Source organism: Apostichopus japonicus, chromosome 19 (genome assembly GCF_037975245.1).
Source record: "Apostichopus japonicus isolate 1M-3 chromosome 19, ASM3797524v1, whole genome shotgun sequence".
NCBI classification, from domain to species: Eukaryota; Metazoa; Echinodermata; class Holothuroidea; order Aspidochirotida; family Stichopodidae; genus Apostichopus; species Apostichopus japonicus.
Genome location: NC_092579.1, coordinates 6,237,747 through 6,262,456, shown reverse-complemented (window position 1 = coordinate 6,262,456; position 24,710 = coordinate 6,237,747). Strand labels below are relative to the sequence as shown.

Genomic DNA, 24,710 nt, shown 5'->3' with positions numbered 1-24,710 from the left:
AATCCCCCACCCAAAAAAAAGACATTTGTCTGCATTCCCTCCCAACATTTTTTTAAAAACTTACTTTTCAGGAAGTAGGTTTTCCTGCCCCCCCCCTCTGTCCCCAGAAAGACATACCTCCCCCAAAATACAAGTCTAGCTGCATCCCGTGCAATTTTCTCAAATCTCCTGATGAATTTACCTTTTATTAAAGGGGAAATTCATTCACGTTTGTTAGTATTACAGGCAAATTTAAAAGGAACGTCCAGGGTTCAGTTAATTTCTGTCTGATCAAAAAGTCGAGATATTCTATTAAACCATATTCTGGTGAAACACAAAACACAAATTTGAAAAAATGGAGTAAAACGGAAAAATATTTCCAAAAACAGAACATTGCTGTTGCTGGATATATTTCATGTACTGGATGCTATATCTTTTCATCGTATATATAGTAACATTACTACTAAATAAATTTGCTCAAAAACATGATAAAAATGACACAAAAAAGAAACAATATTGAAATGAAAAGAAGATCATATACACTTTACTGAGACAATTTTTAACCCCTCTGTGCTTTCTTTACAAATTCCACATAATATTTATTTGGAGCTACGATGCTTAGACAATGTTTACAAACACAATAAAGGTTAAACGATCAAGAAAGAGTTATGTACATAAGTAAACCAGTGAAGTAGTCATCCATTTCCAATTGCCACTGTGCTCCATCTATAAACATATGATATCCTTTGACACTTTAAAGAATGTAAAACAACTACAAATAATTTCTTTGTTTTTTTTAAATCAACTTAAGAAAAAGTTTGGATGCAGTGCTTACACCATTAGAGAAATTTCTACCTATTGCATTGGCACGGATACACGATCTAATTTTGAAAAACTTGGATCTCGGTTGACTACGCCAAATACCATCTTCCCCACCACCCCCCCCCCCACCCAACCCATGTGCATATTTCTGGGATGGAAGGAGAAAACCTCAGCGCCACAGGCACTGACCCCAATGCTGTTTCAAATAATAACCCATCTGGAGAACGAAAGCAGATACAAGTAGTTCGAAAGAGGGAGCCCGTGACACGGGCATTCACAGATACAAGAATTATTACAGAAAATCGCAGTGCAAATATTCGAGAAAACATCCATAAAAAGTCTTCCGCACACTAAGTTGCTATATACAACGTACCTTGTTTGAGGATTTAGGGTATAAGGACTTATATTTTGTGCCTATATTAATATACGATTCAACTTTACACGACCTCTGTTGTTTATATGGTTGTGAATAGGATGAATGGAGGGCAAAAAAAAACTAGGTATAGGAGGAGAATATAATCACAACTTAATAAATCAGAAATAAAAAATAAAAAAGTTAATAGCAAAAATGAAAGATACACTCAACTTCATATGACAAGACCAAGATCATGTGACTTCTCTAGAAACTTCATCGGTATACAACTCGTACAAGAATTAGCTGGAATATTTGATTTTTCTTTTTAAGTCAAACGACCAAAAATAGCTTAATTTCAAAAGTACAATTGTGAAAAGAAAATGTATTGCATATATGTCTATTGAATGTGAAATCTGTTAAGTACAAAATCAGGAGAGAAAAAAAAAAAAAATTCTTTCTACAAATTGTTAAGAGTTGTTAAGTTTCTTATATAATTGTAGACTATATTCCGATAACTTTATTAGTCAATCCATATCTTATGAGAGTAATGAAAACACCAAATTGTCAAGGAAAAAGAGACAGATAGTGAGATAAAAAAAAAGAAAGAAAAACAAAGTAAAAACCATCATTCAAATCGAATAACGTAACAGATACGAGAGGGAAAATATATTTTAGCCAAGTTTTACGAATCGTGAAAATTCCTCCTGAGACGATACTGACTCGAACGAATCATTTTAATTTTTCATTTTGTGGAGATTTCATGCCGACACATCGTACGGGTAAAGCCTAAAACTAAGGGTGGGAAGACAATCAATTTTACAGGTAATTTACTTAATAAATAATTAGTGATGGAGGGAGGGGGGGGGGGACAAGCTCTAAAACACGGCTCTCAATATTGTTTTCTTTTTCTCAGAACATGTAAGATTACTTTTCCTGGGTACTTCAGACAGACAGAAAGACAGACAGACATCTAGTCACATGCACATACAAAGTTTCCTTTTCTTTGAATATCAAATCTTAGGGCTGCTAGAGTTCTGAAGAGAAATTGTAAATGTATTAAAAGACTGTAAACTGACATTTAATTGCAACAATGATTAATACATTGGGAGTTAAATCATTTGCTACTATGATTATTGCTATGATATTATCTCAAATAACCCCCCCCCCCCAATCAACCCCATGCCCTCCTCTCCCCCTTCTCCCAGCTCCCATTCCAGAATGAAAATTCTCGTTACAATTACTCCAGACATCTATCGACCAGCAACATGATGATTTGTAACCTGTATAACACAGTGTATAATATGAAATCATTTCTATTTACAAATGTAACATTGTGAATAACTTGTCGTAATTAAAACCCCATGTCTCGTTTGGGTCTGAAGCCCCCAGAAAAGCTTCGATTAACAACTTGTTTGGAGAAAAAAAAAAAGGAAAACTTTTCCAACTCATAACAATTAACAACTTGTCTGAATGAGGTTGTAGTACTTAAAAAGTTTTACACTCTCCAAAATCAATTATAAATTGCTTTTCTCTGCTTTCATAGCAGAGGCCTGCAGTATTGTGTTACTAATATATTACAACCCTAGGTTCACTTACATTGTATTTGACACCAAAGTTCAAATTACTTATACACATTCTCTTACACAGGCTCTTTAGTAGATAAGCAGTTTGCTAACAGTTATGTTTTATTTTAAAGTTCAAATTGCTTGACATAACTGTTTTGAAAGCGACCATAGATGTTTCAACACATACCTGTCAAAAATGGAACTTTTAACCCGGTCAACAATACACTTACTTTTTCTTGGAGGTATCGACACACATGGCAAATGCATCAAACTAGCAAACTTAATATTGTGCAAAGGACTTTTATCTGGCCTTAAAACTTTACTGAGGCAAATGCTGCAGGCCCCTGGAAGAGTATTAATTTGACTTCTTATCTTTCTCTCTTTAACATATCCCAATTTACGATCATGTTATCTTGTTAGAAAGAAATGGTAGCATTATTAACATCAGGGCAAATCCTCCAAGTATTTGCAACCTATATGCACTATTCCGGAATAGATACAGGTCGTAAATTTTTCTTAGGTTGCTAGAGTTGATCTAGCAAATTCATAGATCAGCATGTTTAATTTTTTTAAGAAAGATGCTAAATGCCCTTGCAAATCAAACTACAAAAGAACTAAGGTCAGCCCCATTGTTCAACATGTTGTTAAAGTTTTTCATATACTGACCAAATCCGAAAGCAAGTATGTCCCTAATGCTGTGAAGTATTTTGGAATTTTTATCACTTCAAGAAGTAACAAAACAAGCATTAAAAACATACACCCCAATCTGGCCAATATAACTAACTATCCAAGTGGAGAAAAATATGGTCCAAAACTGCTCTTATCATGGTATATTACCAAGAAAGAGCCTTTTTTCCTCTCTAAAATCTATCCCATCTCCAGTTCGTAGAGAAAACTGAACCTCTTGTGAAGAGCACTGATTTTGACCAACACACTTGTATGTTATGGGGGAGACGTTAGCTCATAGTATTTTAGATACATTTTTCATTCACTTTTTTTGGCATTAATCATAGATTTGTACTCTCGTTTGTGTCTTCCTTCATTGGAGGGGGTGGAGGAGGCGGGGTCATCCGAGGTCTTTGAAATGCAGGGCTCTTTGGGTTTGATGAAGGGGGCGGTGATAACGGCGAAGAGCCCGGCGCATCCGTGACCGGAGCGCCGTTCTTATTAGCGGGGTCATCTCGTTTAGTGGGTGGATTCTTTGGTAACGGCGGTGGCTTGTGAGGCTTGGAGACCTTCTCTTTCACCTCTGGTTTGTTCCCTTCTTTCCTTTCGATCGAACTTCTCTCGGGGTGTTTCGACCTCTCGATCTTGACGGGTGGTCGATAGGGTCTCCCGGGCTTGTCGGGCCTATCCGGTTTCTCGGGTACCTTGAGCGGAGAGGGAGCCTCGGCAGGTCTTTCAGGCCTGGCCGGTCTGGATGCGGGCATGGGCGGACCATCGCCCTTCTTGGGTAGGTGTGGACGTTGCGGTTTCTCTTTCACGGGTGGAGTACTGCGCTTCGCCTCCTTCACCTCCTCTGCTGTTTCCTCTTCGTTTACGTTTCCAGAGTCATAGCCGTCTTCGGAGGCGGTTAGTATCTTGTCCAGGCTATCGTTGGACGCTTTATCAAGAGTCTGCCCGCCGTTGTTAGAATCCTCGTTGTCGTCGTCGGCAACGGCGCTGCTGTCCACTTCGTCTTGACCCAAGACTGCCTCGGTGGTCTCTTCCTCGATGTCCTCCTCCGGGATCTCCTCTCTGCTCGCCTCCGAAGTCACCAGGGAGGATGGGGAAGGGGAAGAAGCGGCTAACGGGCTAGGTTCTAGGTTGCTCTGTCTTGTTAGTGAGTTGGTTGGGGATGGGGTAGGGGAGTTGCCTGCACTGCCCGGGGGGCCGGGCGGCAATGGTGCTTGGCCTTTCTTAGAGCTTCTACGGGGCATGGTGCCGGCTTTACCTTTAAGTCTGGAAATGGAGAGGGAGAAACAAACATTTTATTAGAAGGAACTAGCGGAGGAAGGGTTGCACTTCTAAGGTTAGGACGAGTGAAATACAATGATAGGTTGATACTTGCATATATCAGAACAAATATTATAATGACACACACACACACTGTGGTTAAACAAACTGAGTGAATTTACTAAAAACGACAGTCATAGAGTAATGCAAGCAAGGAAAAATGTCAGCAGTGACTACTGACTATACACAGCAATTGCAAACTACAGTAGCAATCTCTTATAACAATCAATTATCACTAGCTTTAGACAGTGAGAACTGGTTATGGGTAGCCAAAACTAGCTATAGGTAGAAACCACTAACTAAAGATAGCCAGAACTAGTTATAGGTAGTAAGCAAAATAGCTCTACAATAGCTAAAAACCACTAACTAAAGATAGCCAGAACTAGTTATAGGTAGTAAGCAAAATAGCTCTACAATAGCTAAAAACCACTAACTAAAGATAGCCAGAACTAGTTATAGGTAGTAAGCAAAATAGCTCTACAATAGCTAAAAACCACTAACTAAAGATAGCCAGAACTAGTTATAGGTAGTAAGCAAAATAGCTCTACAATAGCTAAAAACTTAACTGGAAGCACTTGTGGCTAATACATAGTACTGTTAACCTACTCATACAGTGTTTAATACAGGAGATACAATTAGACAGTGGTGACTAGAAACAGGTGGTGATCACTAGCTGAATGTGTGACAACTGGCTGATGAATGGATCACAACCTTAAAGCAATGACCACTACCAGACCGTGGTACAGCTCACAAGCTGGCAAGTGGCACATGGTAGTGATCACTTTATAGAGAAAATCGTCACTAGCTGAGGGTAACAACCACTAGTAGTTAGAAAGAACAGTAGTTTTATGTGAAGCTGGGGGCTAATAACAGCAGCAGTTGTCACTTTAAGCATACAGTGATCAATACTAACAGGCAGAGATCACTAGACTACACTAGCTTAAGGCTCCTAAGCTAGTGTCTAGTCGATAGAGTGAACACTAGCTTAACGTCAATAATCACTGGCAGCAAGTCGTAATCACTTCTGAGAGGCGACTATCACTAGGCGATAGAGTGAACACTAGTTGATAGCCTGAACACTAGCTTAAACAGCAATAATCACTAGCAGAAGGTTGTGATCACTTCTGGTCACTAGCTGATGGCAGTGGTCACTTTTAGCATACAGTGATCAATACCAACAGGCAGAGATCACTAGACTACACTAGAGATAAGCAGTGATTGCTAGCTGATGGCTAGTAACCAGGTACATAAATCAACATAAAACATAAAACATCAAAGAAAAACTGGCAGCACACCTCCATCACCGATTTCAAAAGTTGAGAATTTTTAATAAGATTTCCCCAATAAAATTTGCCGACACATTTCCAAAAAAAGAGTTCCCTGAATATTGAATATCATGCTCCACAAATGAAATAGAAATTTTGAACTTATTACGTAAAATGATGTAACGGTCAGGCATACTGACAACACGTTAATCAACGTCATTTGTGGAATGTTAATGAGAATTACCCAACTAAATAGTTGGCAGTAATTAAACCACTTGAAGACTACCAATTTGTGTCCCTGGCATTAAGGTGAGCAAGCACAGACAAAAAAAAACAACAACAACAAAAACTTTAGTAGAAACAAACACAAAACTAGGAGATGAGTTGGAAATAACAGTACTTTTGAGGTAAATAAAAATACATGATTATTAAATGAAAGATTTGAACTAATGAGAAACTCTGGATGACATGACAAGAGAAACGTGTATCATGATATGCATGCATGCAAACCAAAATGATGGGTTACCATGGTGATGCTGGTTGGAATGTTTTATTTCTGACCAAATTTGAACTTGCACTTTGACCCTGGGATACTCTTCCTAAAGTACCTTGCATGTAACTACATACAGTAGCAAACATCCTGTTAGTAGGTATCACCTGACTTTTCACTCTTGTTATACTTCACTCTCTTTACATTCACACAGTTTACACCCCCTTTGTACTTACAATTGCATTATGCTAACACCGTGATTACACCGTCACACGCCACACCCTCTGTACACATTGTTCACGCTCTTGCACTAGCACACTTATGCTCTGCTTTGTATTTTGTATTTTTGCACACTCAACACCCTCAAACACTACATACTCATTGCACTAACAAATAATTGTTCACCCACATTACACTATGCATCACTTTCATCAAACTAAAACACCAAGAACCCTGAAACCCATAGCACCTCTTCACTCTCCATCTTAACATCAAAACACTCTACACTGCCATATAGTACTAACACACTGTCATTGTACTAACACACTGTCATCGTACTAACACACTGTCATTGTACTAACACACTATCATTGTACTAACACACTGTTATGGTACTAACACAGTCATCATACTAACACACTGTCATCATACTAACAGTGTCATCATACTAACACACTGCCATCGTACTAACATACTGTCATTGTACTAACACACTATCATCGTACTACCACACTGTCATTATACATTCACACTGTCATTGTACTAACACACTGTCATCGTACTATCACACTGTCATCGTACTAACACACTGTCATCGTACTAACACTGTCATGGTACTAACACACTATCATGGTACTAACACACTGTCATTGTACTATCACACTGTCATCGTACTAACACACTGTCATCATACTAACACACTGTCATTGTACTAACACACTGTCATCGTACTAACACACTGTCATGGTACTAACACAGTCATTGTACTAGCACACTGTCATCATACTAACACACTGTCATCGTACTAACACACTCTCATGGTACTATCACACTGTCATCGTACTAACACACTGTCATCATACTAACACAGTCATTGTACTAGCACACTGTCATCATACTAACACACTGTCATCGTACTATCACACTGTCATCATACATCATACTAACACACTGTCATCGTACTAACACACTGTCATTGTACTATCACACTGTCATCATACTAACACACTGTCATCATACTAACAGTCATTGTACTAACACACTGTCATTGTACTATCACACTATCATGGTACTAACATACTGTCATGGTACTAACACACTATCATCGTACTACCACACTGTCATTATACATTCACACTGTCATTGTACTAACACACTGTCATCGTACTATCACACTGTCATCGTACTAACACAGTCATCGTACTAACACACTGGAGCCATGCCACACATCTAAGCTAAATTTGTCTCACACTAACAACACAACACAGTCCATTATGTGTCTATAATGTGGACATTGTTTTTATGGTGTATGAATAATCCAACAGCTAGCCTATCATCTTCTTTACCTGCTGCAATGTTTCACAAAGTTCCTATTTCCTGGAAGACAATAGTGTCTTGCATATGCCAATGGGTAGCCGTAACTATGTTATTGAGGCCAGTGACTAGCCTTCCACAAGGTGTTTCACTGACCCACTAGGCAAGGGCGGCGGAAGCACTTTTAATCTGGGGGGGCACCGACATCAAAGGGCACTTTGCAGAAATTCGATTGGACTGATGCAGCCTTATATTTAGTACCCTTTATAACTCTTATTGTATTATCTTATTTGTGTATAAACATCACTCCATCAACCCCCCCCCCCCCCCTCTCAAGGAAAATATGCATACTAGCACTGCAATATCCAATGTGCAAATTGGGAAACAAGGAACAAGTTTTCTTTTGAGACAAAATGAGGTGAAATCATGCTAGTTGCTAATGTAGGAATCTTCCGAATTAGAGTTTATTTCTTGTCAATATCTTAACAAATTTTTTCCATTCAAAATAGCTTTGAGTTTGACCCACAGAAATTCATTAAAAGTCAGGGGCGTAGCCAGGATTTGCAAAGTTGTATGCACGACTATCTGAGCGGAGCGCCGCCATCGGTTGGCGCGGAGCGTACAATAAAATTTTTGGTTTTACAAACCCCTCAGATGGCTGGAAACGGCCCTTCCCGAGTGTTCATTCTGGTTCCCTGGCCTCTTGCCAACTTGAGACACCTCAATTTTTATGTAGAAAAAGGGCACATTTTTAACCTGAGGAAAAGTGGGGGGGCACGTGCCCCCTGTGCCCCCCCCCGGTTCCGCCGCCCTTGCCACTAGGTCACTGATTTAAAGACATTTGAATAAACACAAAACACAATGTAATACCCAACTAACAACCACTTTCTACGGTCCTGCCATTCTCCTTTTTCTAGTGTTTTGGTATGATTAATTTTTTTAAGGGGTTCACCAAACCCTCTCCTAGTCCCCTTGTTCAGCACACGTCACTTACTTCAAAGGGAAGTGTCTTTTGAGAGGTCCACACTGAACGAATGGATTGTAAAACACATCACAAGCTTCTACAATGGAAATACATGGACAAAAGTGTGGCTGAATATGATTCATGCAGAAACGTGCAGTTATATGAAAATGAAAATTTGGCATGGTAATCACTGCCATGATGAATATTTAAAATAACTCATGGATATTCAAGTTTGTATTAATGACCAACATCTGATTAGGTAAATATGTGTGAGACAGGTTAGGTGCTATAGTTGTGAAGTAAGCTTTGTACTGTTTGCAAGACTCTGTCAACTGAACCACAATTTGCATGCACATACACATTCATAACCACACTGGCCTAGTCATTGGATAGCAGATACCATAACCTACTTATCATTTTATTGTTTTCACTTTGTTGAGACAAAAAAGCCAAAAAAAGCATTGCTTATACTGACCATTGCAATGTTACAATTTATTTGACAATTAAGGAGATTGGTTAGCCAGAGGTAAGGGTCAAGTGTGAACACGAAAGCTTTCAAGTTAATAAAATTTAGTTGTGTATCGGGTTACAAATGTGACGACTGCTTTGCATGCAACACTGCCATGGCAACGTGTCTTGTCACGTGTGCAGAGTTTCTCATCCGTTCAAATAGTTTGTGTAGTAATGACAGGTACCTTGCAAACATGCAAACATATTTTTACATGCAGACAGCGATATTTAAGACGAGCTATTGGCAGGTTTCGGTGGAGGAGGGTGAGCTGGTCTAGAAGGAGGAGTAGTAGGAGGGCGAAGAGGAGGGCGACGTCTTGTATTGCTGAAAAAGGCAGACATGGGAATTGAAGACAACAACTCAAAACAAAAACAAAAAACTTTGCAAGCTGTGAAAGAACATGAGGTGAGTGGAAAAATAAAATTTAAAAAAAATTCAAAGACTGACAAAAATTAAGAAAAGGATAAGAAAAAGAAACAGCTAAGTGCAAATGTCAACTGTCATTTAAAGGAAGATTTCTATCATCGATATATGACCACCATGGAAACAGAATGTGCACATGATCCCTGCCACAACAGCTCTGTAATAACTCTTATTTTGAGGCCATCTTTCCAGTGAGATCATCAATTGTATGTATCTTCCCACAGCTAGATATGTTTTTATATATTTAACAAAGCTCACTACAGAAATTGGTTCAGTATCTTCACTTAAGTATAGGCATGACATGTTTCATAACATGAGTTATGAGACAAGTAAATAACTAGAGTTATCATTAGTACTATGAAACATTACATAAATGTCTCCACAGTGCTTCTATAAGAGAGAACAAAAGTAAAAATCATTTTTAATTGTGTTAAAGTTAAATCTCATTCACCACATTAATTGTTACAAATTAAAAAAAAAAAAAAAAGAATTTTGTACTATGAAACATTACATAAATGTCTCCTCAGAGCTTCGATATGAGAGAACAAAAGTAAAAATCATTTTTAATTGTGTTAAGTTTAAATCTCATTCACCACATTAATTGTTACAAATTAAAAAAAAAAAAAAAAGTATTTTGAAGAAAAAAAAGAACCTCAAAATCACAGGTTTTCGATTTCTTTTCAGGCATCAGTTCCATTTCACTTGTCAGAGAATGGCTCTTTCAACTATATCATGATGGCTCGAAATATTTACTTTACATATTTTTGGGGTTCAGAACCCTACCCAAGGGCTGACGGGAACACCATCCTCCCCTTCTCTCGCCTCATGCCAAAGAAAAGAGATTGGTGTGAAATTAACGTGAATATAACAATGTGAAAGCTATGAACAGACTGCGAGATATGTCAAGATGGTTTAACATGGTAGAAAGTTGTAATGATATGAATATTCATGACCTATTAAATAATAGTGCACAGAGTATGAATTATTCATGTTTACCTGCCTTCATGTGCTTGTTTACCAAATATGTAAAGTTTTAAATTTAATGAAACGACAACAAAATCGACATTATACAATATCTTTCAGGAACAAAACAAAAAAGGATCAAAAAGGAAAATGCAAATGGATTGGATATAAAGCTCGGTAATATGTTTTTCTTTAGAATGAGGAATTGCTCGACCGTAACGACGTAAACAAGTTCAAACGAAAGCTACGATTGGTGAATAGGATGAAAGCCCATTTAAAATATTACAAGAAAAAGTATTTCGATATGAAATAACACAGGCTAAGCTAGCGCATAAAATGTATAATAATTTCTCAGATATTATGAGAGGTGTGGGGTGGAAGGGGGGATGTAGGCAGTGTACACCCCCCCACTCCCTATTCAACCTCACACAATAATTCTTAAGTATTTATTAGCATTACCTTGCATTTTTACACCTATTAATCGTAGACCTAAACATGACTTTAGAATGTACCATTTGATGTCTAAAATTTTATGTCTTTCTAAACATTTTTTTGTTTGTTTGTAAAACCCTAGACCTACTCTTGACATGTGTGTTCAAATGTAAATTTGCAGAGGAATGGAAGTCTAACTGTTGCACTTAACACCTCGACGACAACATCGTATTTCTATCTGAATTTTTAAAGTTACGCATTACAACTATAACATTAGATGAATAATTCGGTGGTAAATTTATCTTTTAAAACCATGACAAAAGAGAACCTCAAATGATCTCCTAGTAACATTCAGTTGCAGTTACTAAGTTTGGTAAGCTATCTATGATGTCATCTATGACATCACAGCTTCAGCCTTCAATCTTCAATCCAATCTTCAATCCAAACTGGTTTCCTGTTTAGAGTTTCCCTCACATAGAATCAAATGAACTACAACCCTGGTATCATGAGAATTTAATCAAGAGAAATTAATTCATCTGCTACCAACTCAAAACATTTCTGGCGAAAGCGTGTCAATTCTGAATGCTTTAACTCCAGAGTTGGTTATATTAGTTATATTATGATCTATACACTTATCTTATGTATTGTATTTTTCTCTGTTCTAATCACTATTTTACAAATGGTTCTCAAATCCAGGACACTTCCCAAATTAAAAGAAGGCCATGCACTGATTGATATCGATAACATCTAGATAAGAAAGAAAAATAATCCACTTGATGTATAAGCATCCACAGCACACTATACTAGTCCCCATTTGTTGTTTTTTTCCTTCTTGTAATACATACCTTATAAAGCAGAGTGCCTTTTACCAGCTTGTTTCCCTTTGTTTGGCACTTCTGCTGTTCAAATTGTGTTTGCAATTGATCCATATAGCTGCTTACACTCCAAGATGAAGCAATAAACTACCATTTCTATTTCATTCTGGCAAATGTGTCCCTTGCTGAGACAATTTGCAATACATTACTCTTACACACAAGCAAGCCCAATAACACACAAGCAAAAGTTCTTGATTCTCGAATAAAAGACAATTAAAATTTAAGATCTGCAAAATGGACAGTCTATAAAGCGAGAGACCTCAATTTAAACATGGGGCAGTTATTTCCACTGTGCATGGACACCTTCCAACTGTGATGATGTCTTGTGTGACCTGTGAGTTTTTCGACTTACAAAAGTCCTCCAATTTACCCTTGGCCCCAATGCTTAAACTCTTTTGTTTTCCAAAAATATGTAAAACTTGGGTTTTGGATTAAATGAAAAAAAAAACATTCCTTTGGGTATCAATTTATCAGTTTTGGGTTCCTGAAAATAGAATGGTATAATGTGTTAAAGAAACTGCTAAACATTGTATGCATTAGTGTGGCAAATTGCATCCCATTTTGCTACACCAAATTACCGGATTGATTCTTCCCGGCAAATACAGGACTGCCAAGGTGGTATACCGCTTTTGCTGCTTATTGTTAATACTGCCGTCTTTTTAGAGCGTTTATAAATTTGGCAAAAAATTGATACGCATTATAATAGGTAGTATACAAAGTGCATATTCCACGGTTATATTATTTTTTAATATCACCGCTGCAGTAGTATATTAAACCATGATTTTGTAGTGACAATCTTGTAGACTTCTCTCCAGGTTGTGATTTTCAAGCTTAGAACGATCACTAATAGCTTCTAGGTGGTCAAAAATGTAGATTAAAAGACCCTCTTTCGAAAGGAAACTGCTCCATGTTATCAGATGCTCCCTTATGAAGGAAGTCTTTAACAAGATCTGTTTCGACTTTTTTTGTTTTCTGTGTTCACCTGTTAAGAATATTACTACGAAATACGCCGAACAAACATGAGGACCAAAAACATCACTCTGCACTGTGGTTACCATGGTAACCAATGCAAAGAGCTCGAGCCTTGGTTGAAATTGCAGTGAACAAGAGACTAACTAACACCTAGCTATTTCCTCTGATTATTTCCTATCTTTTGAAATCATCCAATGAAACTTGTCATTTCTAAAGATGGTTCTCAGAATGTATTGATGTTTGAAACATTTAGAAAAGTCATATCTTTATTGTAACTACACAGATTTTCCTTGTCACTTTACATATATATATATATGTATAGATATATATATAGATATATATATAGATGTATATATAGATATATATATAGATGTACATATAGATGTATATATAGATGTAGTTTTTATATGTGTCTGTATTTGGTATTGCTGATAATAAAACACCATCACTATTGCAGAAACTTTCTTAGTTTACAATGATCAAAAAGAAAGGAAAATAATCCTCACTAAATTCCAAATAAATCATAAATAAACAGGCGTGTCCATGAGTAAGAAAAATTGGTGCAAGCTATACAATATGAACACAAAATTGCCTGATTGATGTAACAAGTCTGTTTTCTATGACAAGCAAAGAGTTCGAAAAGAAAATGTTTCTCTTGTTTTCTTTAAAGACATTACCTTAAAGCTTGTATGGTATTATGCCAATTCCTTTAAGATCAAATAAATGAGAACAAATATGTGAGCAATACTTTTCCAAACTTGAACATTTTGCATTCAACCAAGGGTGGGGGGGCTTTGAGGGTACGACTAAAATATCCTTATGGAGTTGGGTCATCACCCTTCCATGACATCTTCACTTCAGCAGAATATTTCAAGTGGATGTTAAAGACCTATGAAAACACACGTTTTAGGAAAAGGCTATAAAATTAATTTTCACATCTTTGTAAAATCTACACAGAATGACATAAAGAGTGAGAGAGAGAGAGCCCATTTTATAATCTTTCTATTCAACAATCTTTTGGCAATATAAACAAAGCTCCATTATTTGGTTTATACCTAAAATAAAAATCAACAATGCAGCAGAAAAGAGAATTGCTGTATGCAAATTTTCTCACACAAATATTTTCCTCTTTTTTTTTTTTTTAATGATTTTTATCCTCTACTCTTTTTGCTTTATTTTGTTGACTAAGGTGGTGTGGCTGAATACATGCTAGTATTAAAAGTGAAGAAACCTTTAAAGAGTGTGTTATCATTCAAAGGTTGTTAAAACTGCGGGCTCGGCTACTCGCTACAAAATGACGGTGTTTTGTAAGGATGCATTATTTTTTCCTACAGAGGTAGAGATATTTGTTTCTTTCAACTCTTTTGTCATGCTTGAGAAAAAAAGAACAAAAAAATCGATTGGCCGATGCTGGAAAGCGGTGCTTAACAAGACAAAGCAATTTACCCTCGAGGTCTTGGTGATCAGCCTTTTCAGGGAATATTTCCTACAATAAAAATCAGGCTTTTCAAAACCACCTTTTATTTGAAAATTTTGAATTTCAACAGGTATGCATGGTTCCAATTTGGCTTCCGTTGGACATACAACCCTGGTGGAGAAGTGTACTTGCACCCCCTGGCCCCATCCCACACCTCTTGAGCAACAAACACTGCCTAATATCCAAACCACATGTTCAACTTTGCTTAATTTGATCCCTTTTGAGTATAACAAAATAACTTTTGACCCTAACTGAACATTAGTCCTCAAAATAATGGTTATCAATCCACCCCCCTCGCCCCATTTAAAATTGAAACTTCACCCCACCCCCTCCACTGACTGAAAATGAAAATTTTTTGAACAATCCTGCCTGCTAAATATCTTCTTTTTTCTCTCTTTTTTTACTGCAGTGCACACAGCTCAATCCATACACATGCATCAGACAAAATAATGCAAAGGAATATGCTGAACAGAAGAAGGCACTCTCCACCCCTTCCCTTCATCCCTGTCCCACACCCCACTACCCTTTTACCCCTCTCAGCCCCTCCCCATCCCCCCAAATCCACCAATGTCTTCAGCTCTACTCAACAGGGCCAACTTCTGGTTATCTGGTAGTCAGAAGTAACATTTGACTCCTAATTAGTAAAAATTATCACACAAGAAACATGTATAAAGAGCCAATGGAATGCAGTTATTGGTTCGAGAAAGGGGATGAGAGAAGGGATGGGGAGAGACAGGGAGCGGGATGGGAAGAGGAGGAGGGGAGATAGAGTAAAGAGCACGGAAAGAGAAGGATTTAAGTCCACCTTGCTTTGTTTTTAGTGCTGGCAAAAGTACCATCTCATCCTACACTTCCTCATGACCAAGTATTATGTCGTTGACCACTTCTGATGCATTGACTAAGGGGGGAGGGGGAAGGGGAGGGGTGTAGGGTTATGCATTTTATTCCATTTGGACACTTGACCTCTATGATATCCTTATCGAAAGGGAAAGTAAGAAGAGATGCAAGCAAAAGTATATCAAGGAGTGTTTCAAGTCAAAATGAGAGAATTGTTACCTCTGTGCGTGGTTTTGTGGGACAGACGCAGGCTTGCCCCCGTCAGTGGAGGTGACCCCTGCAGCCTGGGGTGGCTGACGTTGAGGAGGGGGAGTCAAGGGAGCCAGAGATGGAGTTAGCTGTAATGGACTGGTGGGTGGAACGACTGGTAGTTCCGGAGTTCTGGAAACGTCACCATTTTGTAGAGACTGGAACGGCTGATTGATATATTCTATCGTCGGTGACTCTGTCGAATAGCGCAAGGAGAAAAATGAAAAGAGAAAGAAAGAAAGAACACATAGTCTCTATTTTAAAACATATAGTCTAAAAATTCTCAAATACTAAAAAATTAATTTTTTTTTACTTTTGAGATTTCTGGCATAAACTCAACAGATCTGTATTTCAGAGTCTTCACCCATTTGTGGGACTGAAATGAACAAGCGTGACTTGCATCTTTTGTCTCTTTTATCTTGAATTTTTTTTTTTTTTTAATTTAGGAATAACGGTGGGCAATCTAACCACATTGTGACTTTGAAGAAAAGCAGCTCATCGAAAAAGCATTAAAAACAATTGAGTACAATTAAAAGATTCTGGAACATTTCAGTGCAAATTATACAAACACGACGACTTTACCCGACTACAAATTTACTTGGGTACGTGAATAAAATATGGCAATAGGGGTTTTTGCGATGATACAGAACGATCCATTTACTTTCTTAACTGTCTTATGTAGATGGAGAAAGAGCATGGAGGGCCAATTATGTCAAAACTCTCTTTTACATTAGTAATAGCGAATTATTCCATTTACTTTCCATTTACTTTCTTAACTCTTTTCATACCGAGTACTAAGCTGCAAAATGAATTGAATCTAAGTTTTATAATCCTTAGTACAAAACTGGCATTGTTTTTTCTTTCTTTAGTTTACTTTAAGTGAATTTTCACAGCTCAAGATGTGTGACCGTTGCTTAGTTGATGCCCTAGATATGCTTCTTTTTGCAACATGAAGAGTATTTTTCCACAATAACAAAGTCAAATGCTTCTTAAGATTCCCCCTCCAGCAATTGATCACTTTCTTAAAACTGGAGAGAAGCTAAAGACGACCATTCAAGATGACTTTTGTTAGGATTCAGCCAATAATGAAAACCTTATGAACTTTAAACTCCAAATGATGTGATGTTACTGCCAACGTGAAGTATATCCTTCTTCCCCACCACCCATCCCCCCACCCCCCCAAGGCCTCCCTGATTCCATTGCCATTCACTGGAGAGCCTCCTATAGCATCTTTGGAAACCAACTTACTTTCTGGAAAGAAGTAGGTTGCATTCGCAATGAAAGACTCTAAGATACTGGAAGCCACACCCATGTTAGCTGCTGAAACTCTACAAGAAGAAATGAAGGACAAGAAACAGAGGTTAATGTAAAGGTCTCCCATGATAAATTTCACAAAAGCTTTACGTGAATTACATATCAATTTCAATGACTTAAATATACAAAATCTTGGATGAATGACTCAGTGGTCAGACATATTACTTGTGTACATTCATCCAAAAAGATGAACATTTTCTTGTATGACTTTATCCGACCTCAATGACAGCTATGCATTTACACTGTTTTATGGGAGAAATTATCCATGGGATACCCTCCCCCCCCCTTTCACTCCCTCTCTCTAGCTTATATCTGTAACGACTTGCCCGAAAAATATAATAAAAATTGTTCGCGCACATTCAACATGTTAACATACATATCATATAGGCATGCGGCGGTTATTACATCGGATGCCATCGGGTACCGTACGGTCCGTGAAAGTTGCGCAGTATACCGCGGGATGATAATGTAAACAACGAAATGTCTGATGTAGATGGAGAAAGAGCATGGAGGGCCAATTATGTCAAAACTCTCTTTAGTTATCGCGAATTAGTCGGGCAAGCTTTATTTTAATTACCAAGGAGATTTCTTTTAAATTATTGATCTCATTTAGCTACATCATTGCAATTTATTTTTCTTTCAGTAGGTGCCCGAAAAATTCTCTGCATATTGCCCGAATTTTCAAAAATATATTTGGTTGGGGGGCTATTGCCCCCCCCCCCCCTGCCTCCTACACATACGTCTATAGGCAATGTTCTTGTTTTGGGACGGATATATCTAAAGGAAAGTGTTCCTTTTTTTCATGGAAATGCATTTTCTGTCAGATATACCCTTATCATTCAGTCCAATGGTGATGGATGAGGTGAACAAACCAGAAACTTCATGTTTATTCATCAGTCAGTCTCAACTGACTGATGAATAAACATGAAGTTACTTGCTTATTCAATCATTCAAGAACGTACTTTTAAAGTCATAGAGAAACTAGAAATAGCAACAATTTACCCAGCCTCACAAATGGCTTAAAACCATTCAACCTGAAAATCAAAGAGTCACTTTGTGTCAGAGTGCAAATTTGCAGCCATACATTTTAAATTTAATTTTTTACATTTAAATTTCACTTTTGTTTTGACCTTAATTAATTAATTATTAATTATTTCTTAAAGTAACTGGCGACTAGCGATGTTATTTATGATATAAGGAAGATATTTTAAATATGAAGGATGCGAAGATGGCCCCTATATATCTGACCTACAGTCCTTTGCTCCTTGTTCTAAAAAAATTAATAATGTTAAACATTAAGCAAGCGTAAGAGGGAAAGGATTGTCTGTGAGGTTACATGTTAAACAATAGCATATCAACCTGAACTTGAAACTCTATCAATTGTTAGCTGTCATGGGAGGCTTAATATACACATGCTTCCTTGTTTTGTTTCAAAACCAAGATGGCATGCCGTCACAGCAATGTCAACAGACTAATCGATTGTTAGAAATTCACTAACTTTATGGAGTAGCTGGAGGCCTTTTCATAAGTAAGTCAACTTTATTGAATCTCAGAAGGAAATTACATATCTGTGGTGAGCAATACAATGAATGATACAAAATACAAAGAACATTGATAATATACAACAGCTATATGCAGTCTATACAAAAAATGCACTAACTAGCTCCAACAGCGCAACTAAGTGGAACGGCCACCCCTACCTCGTTAAGTCCTTGTTGTGAATACTAATGGCAGTGCCTATAAACGAAGAACAATGTCTATTTGTGTGTGTGACATCAGCGACCTCAATCTACCGCTACGAGCAATGATATGGCTGGTTAGATGATTATGCAATGGGTGACCATAGTTCAGTTTTCACCAGTTTTCACTTTAGACTACTTTATCCCACTGCAGATCCAAGAAAAAGGGGGAGGGGAGGGGGGGGAGTAAGATTATTTATTGGCACAATCTAAGCAAAATAGTCTCTGCCGAATCCCGTAAAATGATCTGGATATCTGCTGCTATTCACACTCTGTAATCCGGATACTCTTCCAACTAAACCAATCATTATATCGAAGCTCCAAAACTCATTTGTGTTCCTGGTCCATTTTGCTGTATCTTGCTGTTGTATTTCAAGCCCCTGTTGTCTGCCTGAATCAGCCAAGGAATCTTCAAAACCGAGGAACAGAACTGTTTAACGAGATGACACGAGCCGAATGAAGCCTGACGTCATCATTGTGAACTGACACTGACGATGCCAACAAAAAAAAAACAATAAAACAACATGGAAGATTAATCAAAGACGTCAAAAATACTCACCCCTGGTCCTCTGGTGACCACATGACATTTGGACCGATAACTAGGGCAAGATTGCTAGCACCCATTTTGTTTTTGTCGCTTTTCAATGAGACCTTGTGGAGAAACCGAACTAAAAACCTGCAATCAGGAATCAAAAGGAGAGGATCAGTACATGGCAATTAATATTAGTAGTTTGCAGGATGGTGTACGGTAATTACACCATGCTGTGAGAACAAAGTTTGTCACTATATCGCTCAGTGGTTAACGCCGGTGCCTTTCAATCGTAAGGTCCCCGGTTCGAGTCACTCCCAGATTAATGTATGTCGTACAGTTACAGAGTTGTTGACAATTGACAATTCATAATCATGGACGTTAAATATGAATGTAAGAGACTGACTTCGGTCAGCTTGCGGCTTTGATAAGCCAATGAGGCTTCTTTGCGAGTTCCTGCTTGCAGGAAGATCTAATATACATAGATACATACATACTATAAATGACCATCTCTCTGGTTTGTGGTTTAGTTTTAGCCTTCCAACTGCTTAATTGTATTGATATTTTAATCAGACCAAACCTGAATGAGATAGATTTGTCCTTGTAAAGGTCTGGAGGGGGAACAGTTTCCACCCAAAGAAACATTTCCCTATCCTTCACTCATGCATTCGTTAAAATTTGCAGTATAATTCCTTGTAGATGGTTAAAACATTTCGGAAGAGTGTTACAAAAATTGCTGTTTCCTCCATTGATGGTTAAAGTTTAGCCGTCCTCTTTAAAGGCTGTAAATGCATTTAAAAAACTAACATTACAATAAAAAATGGGGTTATGATCTGACTCTTAAACATGGCAGTGCAGCTACATTAATATATTGCCATATATTCCAACTCGCACACTTTGTTCCTCCAACAAACTGTATTTAACTGTTCCTAAACCACGCTTGAAGACCTATGGTTACAGAAGCTTTGAATACTCTGGCTCTTATCTGTGGAACAAGTTACCAGATCACATTCGAACATGCTCTAAACTTTCTACATTCAAAAGTCTACTTAAGACCCATCTTTTCACTTGTTCGTTTGTAAATTAATTTGCTTTTTTTGTAAAGCGCCTTGAGCAGTGACTTTTGTCTCCTGATTTGGCGCTATATAAGTCTCATTAATTATTATTATTAATACACATTAATACGTGACACATTAAAAAATCATATGTAGGAAACACGTTAAAATTACTGTATACTACCATCCCTGCATTTTCGGATTCGGCGCGAGATTGAAGATTAAACGACAAGGATATGCAGGAGAGTAAAACAGGATGAAGTATGCTTTGTCTAGAAATGATCTCAAGTTAGAAGAAGAAAGCCCCAGATCCTTAGAAAGCACTAGGCTATCAGGGACAATAGAATTGTACATACGAGGAAACTTGCAAATTTTTATCGCCAAAAAAACAAACTAATAACGGCAAACCAAAACCACATAATTTGCAGTCATAAATACATTGTATAAAGACTGGTGATAAACATGTAAATTTTGTTACAACTCCAAAGTGAAAGTTGCATCGTATCAAAAGCATAACCAGGATGAAAAACAAAATTAGAGAGGGAACTATAATATTGAGGATAAAGAAACTGAAATTTCATAGGCTGGATGACGATATTATTTTTTAATGAAAGAAACAATGGGGAAAAAAAGAAGAAAAAAAAACGTGAAATGAAACTCACTCAAAGTTATCTTTATTCGCTTGCGGTAGCTGATGGACGATTTCCAACAATGCCTCCAGTTTTTTAGTGTTGTTTTTTATACTGTGGACAAATCCAACAAAATTGGTTAAAATCAATACATAATTCATAAAATGATAAAGAGTCATTAATAAACGGTATGAAATTATGTAACGTTGTATTCAAAGTAAAAAAAAGTAAAAAGTAAAATTCTTACATTAGTGACTAGGCAATTACTGAATATTCATTCTATGATTTGCATATTATTTTTTAAGCCACATGTGTGGTTTCATTCTCAACTTCCATAAGAAGATTTTAAGGCCGACAAAAAAAAAATCATTTTCGTTGACATATTGGATCTAATACTGATCGACTGAAGAAGCAAGTTTTGTACGTTCCTCTCACTGACAGAGTAAATCGTTAATAGTCCTTTGAACTTATAACTCTTAGGCCGCAAATGTGTGAACGGTATGAAACGAATAATTATTGCACAGAGAAAAAACTTCCAGATGTGAAAAAGAACTTTCGCTTTCAATTTGCACGTCAGAGACTTTCATTTAAGCAGGTTTGCCTTTTTGCCGGTTGGCCCAGAAAAAAATTCAAGCTAGTGACCCTCAGCGATACAAGTCCTGAGCACTATCCACCGAAGTTATCCAAATCTTTTAGTCAGTGGATAATTATGTCTCTTTATACCCTTTTTTGGGGTCTGGAGTACCATTCAGAAGCTGCAATTATCTTCCATACCATGTATTTCCAGGGATTTCAATAGGAGGAATCTGGCCTTTTTCTTAAATCATGTATAATCAAATAAACATTAGAAACATTGACAGGGGAAATGACAAACACCATTTTAAAAAGAGGGACGGAAACTTTTTGGTGAGATCGAGAATAGAATCTGTGACCCCAAATTGAATAAAATTCCCCTTCTCTTGCAAATTATAATCACTTTGGTTCCGCCGAAAATGCTTTCTTCTGGGACGGAAGGACATGGAACTGATCTTGACGGCTTCTATGCTTTCACTTCCTGTTTCAAAGATGATAATCTTTCCATTTTTGGTGTGAATTGATGATGTGTCCCATGGCTGCACTTTTGTATTTTTTTTAGATCCTCCTGCAAGCAGGAACTCGCGAAGAAGCCTCATTGGCTTATCAAAGCCGCAAGCTGACCAAAGTCAGACTCTTACATTCATATTTAACGTCCATGATTATGAATTGTCAACAATTCTGTAACTGGACGACATACATTAATCTTGGAGTGACTCGAACAGGGGACCTTATGATTGGAAGGCACTTTTGTATTTTTTTTTAGATCCTCCTGCAAGCAGGAACTCGTGAAGAGGCCTCATTGGCTTATCAAAGCCACAAGCTGAACGAAGTCAGTCTCTTACATTCATATTTAATGTCCATGATTATGAATTGTCAACAATTCTGTAACTGGACGACATACATTAATCTTGGAGTGACTCGAACCGGGGACCTTATGATTGGAAGGCACCGGCGTTAACCACTGAGCTAACACTCCACTTTTCCTTGCTGTTGAATATATTATGTGTGCCTATGAGACATTCAGAGTGCATAAAGGAATAATAATCATAATAATTGCATACCCTTGTGCATTATGCAAATCCTCGTATAGGGGAAATGTTAGGAGGGGTTCTGGAAGCTCTCTGAGATACTGCTTGAGGGCACCTGTTGAGAAAACAGAACCCCAAAGAGAAAATAACAAATCCACATCCAGATGGGAAAACATTTGTTTTAACATATGAATAAAACCAACTTTAAGCTTCTAATAGACTGGTATTCAGTCCTCCAAATATGTTGGAGAGTCACATAATCCCGGACAATGTGTCCACTGTTGTTACCAAATCTATGCATACATTCCCAAAACTGAAAGAAAAGTCTTTACACACTGTTTGTTGCAACATGCCTGTGGTTACCAGCCCCTTCCCCTTTCCCTTTCCTCAAGGAATCCATCACAATTCAAACAGTCACTCCTGGGGCACTGCAGTGCCCCACATCGACACGTCCCGGGAGGGGTACTTCCACAGGTGAGCAGCAACATTCTTTACGCACACAAGTATATCTAAGACAGAACTTATACACAGTCTGGTGAACACAAGTATATAAAAGTCTCCCACTTATACACTTGAGATGGAGAGAGGCAATGGATATCAAATACCTTGTTCAGGGACACAACGCAAGGATTTGGCCAGGACTTGAACCTGCAATCGTTAGGTCGCAAGTCCATTGCCTTAACCATTTAACCATATACCAAAAGGCTCTCGGGTACAAGTGACACGCCTAGACTATGATGAAATAGTTGTTTTACTAATCAAATGTAATTTTTCCCCCCCTAAAGTAAAGATTTGACAATTAAAAGCTATCCCAATTGTTGCAGGCATGTACAAACAGACGCACACACATTCAGACAGAGTAACCCATTGTTTTCTTTTGCATTGTTCGAATCCACGTACCCTAACCATAACAATACCCCATAACAATAGAATTCTTTCGAGGACGTGGTGACTTGTTACCAATGCAGTCTGAGGACTTGGAGTTCCATTGTTGAAGTCCTCAGTCTGCAATTCAAACTGAGTGCACACACACACACACACGTTTGTATTACATTCAGACCCAGGACCCCATTGTATTTTCCATTGTTCAAATCCACGTACCCTATCCTTAACAATACCCCATACAATAGAATTCTTCCGAGGACGTGGTGATTCTTTAGAAATCACAACCGAGGACCTGGAATTCTTTTGTTCAAGTCCTCGGTCAGAATACAAAACAAACGCACACACACTCACAAACAGCAGTATGCAATCAATAGCAACATGGAATGTCGTACCTGCTACAGCATGCTCATGCCCCAGAAAGTCGTGAATGGGAAGTTCGACACTTGCGTTCAACGCAGCCTGACGAAGGAGAAAACGAGAGGAAAGCAATGGAAGATCAATTAATGAAACGACTGAAAATAAGTCTGGTTACTTTTCTGGTCGCCGTAGATCGTCGAGGACATTTTTTTCCCCCTTTCTAACAGAAAGTACCGAGAGACTGTATCAACAACAATGCAAAAGGAAAACTGGCAACAGATTATATCTGGTTCAAAGAAACTTTTGAGGTAAAATGAAATGAAAGAAAAACATTTTTTTTTTCACCCATATTTAAACAAGTTATTTCAGCCTTGTGCACTCTCTTCACTGAGAGGGTTAACACAATATTCTACCTTAGAAACACTTTCAGACATTCTTGAGGGAAGTGAAGTGAAGGAAAAAGATATTACGTAGCTCACTTGAAATTTTGAATAACTTTTCCATTGCTTCAAACAAAGGATGTAGGGTATTTATACAAGGGAAATAACAAAACTAAAAGAATACAAACAAAACTAAAGAATGGAAACAGAAAGTGTCATACTCAATTGTTGAAGGAATATCAAAGAAGACCCCAACAAAACCATGAAACATTCACAGGTCATGAAACTATGTAAGGTTTCACTAACACCACAAGCAAGTCTTGCAATTAGGGGAATTCCAAAAATTGCATTAGGTCGCTACCAGTTGCCAAAACTCTGCACAAGTCATGAAATCAAGTTTTTTTTTTAAAAACCAACCCGGTCTTTCTTGGCTTTTTTTCCCCCTCCGTTTGTTTTTTTCATTGCCAGAAGAAGTGACACACATTCTTGAGGCATCAACAATTGTTGTCAC

General features: G+C 37.7%; 1 protein-coding gene across 5 annotated transcripts in view; it reads right to left on the bottom strand.

Moving 5' to 3' along the window:
- Positions 1-353: 353 nt before the first annotated feature.
- The window catches only part of LOC139960193 (rho GTPase-activating protein 17-like), a 94,657-nt gene continuing 70,300 nt past the window's right edge, over positions 354-24,710 (bottom strand). For 2 of the 5 annotated variants that reach the window (XM_071958377.1, XM_071958374.1), the window contains exons 10-17: positions 23,855-23,921; positions 22,611-22,692; positions 21,007-21,087; positions 19,320-19,436; positions 16,956-17,035; positions 15,678-15,903; positions 13,822-13,851; positions 354-4,662 (exon numbers count right to left, since the gene is read on the bottom strand). In XM_071958377.1, the coding sequence (XP_071814478.1) occupies positions 3,729-4,662; positions 13,822-13,851; positions 15,678-15,903; positions 16,956-17,035; positions 19,320-19,436; positions 21,007-21,087; positions 22,611-22,692; positions 23,855-23,921 (1,617 nt within the window). In that variant the 3' untranslated portion in view covers positions 354-3,728. Of the gene's footprint in view, positions 4,663-9,663; positions 9,804-13,821; positions 13,852-14,590; positions 14,631-15,677; positions 15,904-16,955; positions 17,036-19,319; positions 19,437-21,006; positions 21,088-22,610; positions 22,693-23,854; positions 23,922-24,710 lie in introns of all 5 variants that reach the window. The other 3 variants (XM_071958378.1, XM_071958379.1, XM_071958376.1) reach the window with 3 other exon arrangements.